At 39.6% G+C, this 5,124-nt stretch overlaps 1 protein-coding gene across 3 annotated transcripts in view; it reads right to left on the minus strand.

Annotated features, from left to right (window-relative positions):
* Positions 1-697: 697 nt before the first annotated feature.
* The window catches only part of si:ch211-152p11.4 (regulator of G-protein signaling 3), a 15,894-nt gene continuing 11,467 nt past the window's right edge, over positions 698-5,124 (minus strand). For 2 of the 3 annotated variants that reach the window (XM_032534861.1, XM_032534860.1), the window contains exons 5-6: positions 2,039-2,205; positions 698-944 (exon numbers count right to left, since the gene is read on the minus strand). In XM_032534861.1, the coding sequence (XP_032390752.1) occupies positions 774-944; positions 2,039-2,205 (338 nt within the window). In that variant the 3' untranslated portion in view covers positions 698-773. The remainder of the gene's footprint in view (positions 945-2,038; positions 2,206-5,124) is intronic. The other variant, XM_032534862.1, reaches the window with a different exon arrangement.

The raw sequence follows: 5,124 nt of genomic DNA on the forward strand, positions 1-5,124 counted from the left end.
ACACTGGATTTTGTTTATTTATCTTTAAAACTCAAACTCAAATTAGTGTTTTCTTAGGCTATTGTATGCATGCACAGTTTGTCCTTGTTTGAACAGTGAAGCAGAGTATTCAGAAGTAGACTGAACTCAACCACCTTGTAATCACTGAGTCATTTGACCCGTCAGAGTCAATTTGCTCAGGTTTCTCATCTGTGCCATTCAAGTAACTCACATAGCACTTTGACCTTTTCCTGCAAAGAGCTCATCCTTGCTGAACGTGTTTTTCCTTTCCGTCAGCAGAGGGAACACAGAGCAGTGGACCATGGGAACATTAGCTGCTGCCAGGGAGGATGTTGATTGGTTAAAATGAGAGCTGTGTAGCTTTACGGGTCATTTAAAGTAATGGAAAAAAAACTGCCTCGCCTAACCTCTGTTTTTCCAAATTCCCAGGGCCAACAAGAATCCAAATAAAGGAATGGTTTAACATGTTATGAAATTTGCTTATTTTCTTTCTTCTTTTTTTTTCTTCAAAAATAGGATAAAATTATTGATTCCAAAATCATGTCTGTTAGCTGGAGAGAGGGCATGCTTAGCTTAGCATAAAGACTGGAAGCAGAGTGAAACACAGATACTCTGAATGTAAAGTATATATTGACTCACTTTCCTACACACAGTGGCCAAATGGCATCAACATTTGATCAAGATGTATATATTTTTATACACAAACAGCAGCTCTATATTAGGCTTAGGGTCTACAGAGTTTAGCATGTTCTGGGAATAGCTAAGCCACTGTTCTAGTCATCCTCTCGCAGTAATGAGAGGTAGATGTTGGACTGGAGGAATCGTGGATAACAGTCCGTGTCCAGGAGCGAGTAGATGCGTTTCTGAGCGTGGTCCAGAGAGGTGTGAGAGGGAGCCTGCAGCAGCTGGAGGCTCAGCTCCCGCGTCTTGCTGTCCAGGTTCACCTACAACAAGATCGCAGTTTGGTCAGATTCAGCAGGACTGGAAGAATCCAGTTTTCAAGGCATATGTCTAGGACGCATTATTATGGAACCCACGCAACTTCTTCAAATGCCTAACCCCAACCAATTGGGCTGATTTGTAGGGCAGGACTTGCCTAAAAGTTGCGTGGGATCCATAATAACGTGTCTAGGATACTAAAATAATACTTGTTCAATACCTTATGTTGAGACACACAAACATTATTTTACTTGACAAAGAAAGTTAAAGTGCACAAATATTAAATGTTGTCAAAATACAAGCAGCCAAACAAGAACCTTGCCTAAATAAAGTACATTCTAACTGCAATTCATTTGAAATATATTTGGATTTAAATAAGGAACAGTTTGATCAAAGTCAACAACATTATAAATCTGCATAAAGAAATTTCTTGCTTGGTTGAGATGAGAGCTGTCTTTGGTAACATGGGCCATTTCTTGTCCCTGCGAGTGTCTTCACTTCTTATGACACTGCTCTAGAGTAAGCCATTTAGAAGGCACAGTTCTTACTTTGTACATGTGAAATATCATTAATCAAGGATTACTCCATAGGCCTACATTGAGCATGTTGCACTTTTATTGTTTTACTGCTGAAAAAGAGGTAATTTATAATTTAAGGCGGTTCTCTATCTTTGAAATTGGTGAAGTAAGGACTAATGTAAAATTTAGATGTGTTTCAGTTTTGGGGGTTAAATTATGGAATGAATTTAGTGATGAGTGCAAAGTGTGTATACGTCTCTGTTGAGTTTCAAAAAAGCTTTAACATCTAAAAGAATTATAGCATGAAGTAATTTGATTAAAATGTCAAATGACTAGGATTGTACGCAAGTATTAACATTCATTTAGTTTTGTTGGATTTCTGGGTGATTCCTGACCAGTCGGCACTCAAGGTCAATGCTCAACTTAAAACAATCAGGCTGCTTCATTGGCCGGGACTTGCATAAAAGTTACCTGGGATCCTTGATAACGCATGTGGAAGGGCTTAGAAAGAAATACACTTGCTATTTTTATGAAGAGAGGCTGTATAGCAGCTAGACTGAATAAGAAAAGCAGGTGTGTACCTCCCGGGGGGCACCTGGCTGGATGTAGGTGGTGCAGATATCCTTGGCCCTCCTCTGCAGACTGAAGTTGTTGGACGAGTGTCTGTACTGCTCACAGGCCAGATAGAACTGCAGGTTCTCCTCGCTGAACTCAGAGCGCAGGAATGCTCCAAACACTGAAACACCAGCTGTGAGAGGAGGAGGGAGAGGAGGAGGGGCTTAGCTAACCATGCTTTGTCACATTATGCATGTTACAAGAAGACACCCACACACAACAAGCCCTCAGCCCTCATAATCACATCACAAACACACAAGTGCAGTATTGACAGAAGCAAAGTTTAACTGGCTCATGTAACACCTTAGCACACACTCATTGTCTCAGCTCGAGGGCTTCAAACCGCTGACACCGCACCTACAGCATGCCACAGTTCACACGTCAGCTGCAGTGGTAGGCACTACAAATTCGAATAGGGGTGAAAAAAAAAGAATTTGTGATTTCTTTGTAACGATATTTAAAATTGATTATTTCCTGTGGAAACAATATTTTTAATGGATTTTTTAAATCAACAATTCAAATAAATATTTTCTGTTTCTACGGTACCGCTAACAGCGACTACATCACATCTGTTTCTAGCAAAACAGAACAAAAGCAGAAAAATCATTGTTTTTCTTTATAAAGTAAAAAAATGTCAGACTGACTGACTCACATGTGATGTACATTCTTCTTAGAAAACAATTTTTAGAAATGTCTCACGATATATATATATTGTCTCTAGAAGTGTTTTATTCAACTTTGGTTTTTGTCAAAGATGGAAAAGAAAAATCTCCAAACTCAGTACTATCAAATTGCAACACTTCTAGAGTCACAATAAATGAAAATCACAATACAAATCGAATCGGGAGCAATGTATCGGGAATGAATCGGATGAGGAGAAAAGCCCTAACTTTGACCCCTACTGATATCAACAGACAGAGCCAAAGCAGGGGACAAAGCCTGACCTCTGGCGTCATGTCAGACTTTGTCCTAGAAATGTCCTTCCGTTGATCTGTACAAACAGTTAAAAGTCATAAGCATTATAAGTCCTATAAAATTAAAGGCCTAAAATGGCCATAAAGAAACCTAAATAATAATGATTTGGAATAATACATAAATCATTGGTTGCCGCTCCTTTTTTTATCATTAATAAAAAAATAAAAATACAGAAGTTGGCTACAATCTTTCCAGGTATCCCCTGGCCACTGCAGAAGTATCCCCTTGGGTACACGTACTGCTTGCTGGAAATCTCTGGCTTAAGGTAACTAATACTTTATAGGCAGTGTTGCTTTTAGGTGGAAAAAACGGTGAGGCAACACAGTTGCAGTTGCACAGTTGTAAGCAGCAAATTGCACACCTTTACAATTAGACATTACCTCACATTTTCCTCAGTTTTACAGAGGTGTTTTTAATTAATGTTATACTGTAACACTGACTAACACTTGCCAACTCTGAGTAAATGACAACAGTACTAATAGCCAATTAAATTGCATCAGTTGGCATGGAACTTGTTCCATCTGCTTTCTTTGCCAAACGGTTTTGGCATCTCAAATGCAAGACATGCGCATTTAAAACACAGTGGCAAAGTACCTTTCTGATATTAAGGATCGTCTTTCTCAAACCATTGCCAAATGAGTAGCACAATCACAGAAGGCTTGCCTCATTGCTTAGAATACCTCACGGGGGTGGCAGAAACTACGCACTATAGCTTTAAATCTACTCTATCCAGCCACTGATTTTAAATTGTTTTAAAAGCATTGGGCAGCTGTGGCTCAGTGGTAGGGTGGTTACCTGCCAATCGGAAGCTCGGTGATTTGATCCCTGGTCCTTCAGCCCCATGTCGAAGTATCCTTGGGCAAGACACTGAACCCCAGGTTGCCATCGGAGTGTAAATGCATGTGGATGTTTATCTGATGAGCAGGTGGCACCTTGTATGGCAATGTGTGTGAATGGTGAATAGTTCCTGTACTGTGTAAAAGTGCTTTGAGCAGTTGTTAAGACTAGAAAAGTGCTATATAAATATATACATATACATTTACAGTCCATTCCCAGCTTACCAAACATAATAATCACTAAGAGGAGGCAGGCTCACATTACTTAAATGCTAACTACCGTTTATTTTAACCTGGACCCTTTTTCCCTATGTTTTTATGTCTACGTGACTGATGGGAACAACAACCTTTGACATTGGTGCAGTGTTAAACAAGATTGCTGCAGTTGGCACCGGTGAACTACAATGTAAGTTAATAGGGCAACTGTCCAGCTTGCATTTATCTTCACAAAAGTGCTGGTTTTGCCATTGACAGGCTCAGGTTAATATTCTAAGTGTCTGACAACATTATGAAAAGGATCCCTTCAGAGATATATCTTTAAAACCTCTTTATGACCTTTGTGTTTAACCAGAAACAGCTCTGAAGTAGCTAGTGCTAAACCAGACTCCATTTAAAAACTCAATACTTTTAGCGTGTATAGAGCCAACATATTTTTACATGTACTTTACATCGGTAAAGTATGTGTTTATTTCCACCAAAACTAGTTGTGATGGTTGGAAAAGTAGAAAGACGACCCAAAATTTCTGTTCATAGTTGTATGTTGTTTCTGTCGCCTTTGAATTTTACGATGCTAAAATTACTGTTTATTTACATGGAGTCTGGTGGGTTAAGTGAACGCGATTTTGCAGTTGTTTTCATGTTTAAAAAAGGATCTTACTCTTTAACAGAAAGGTTGACCTTAGGAATTCTTTCCATAATGTTTTCATATACTTAAAGGTCCCATGACATGGTGCTCTTTAGATGCTTTTATATAGACCTTAGAGGCCCCCTAATACTGTATCTGAAGTGTCTTTTATATAGACCTTAGTGGTCCCCTAATACTGTATCTGAAGTCTCTTTCCCAAAATTCAGCCTTGGTGCAGAATTCCAGCCACTAGAGCCGGTCCCACAATGAGCTTTCCTTAGTATGTGCCATTTCTGAGTCTGTAGCTTTTGAGGAGGAGAGAGAGGTGGGTGTGGGGGGGCAAGGTGGAGGCTGGGGGTGTGTCCATGACCAACTGCCACTTTGCTTGTTTGAAAGC

Source organism: Etheostoma spectabile, chromosome 14, assembly GCF_008692095.1.
Source record: "Etheostoma spectabile isolate EspeVRDwgs_2016 chromosome 14, UIUC_Espe_1.0, whole genome shotgun sequence".
NCBI lineage: Eukaryota > Metazoa > Chordata > Actinopteri > Perciformes > Percidae > Etheostoma > Etheostoma spectabile.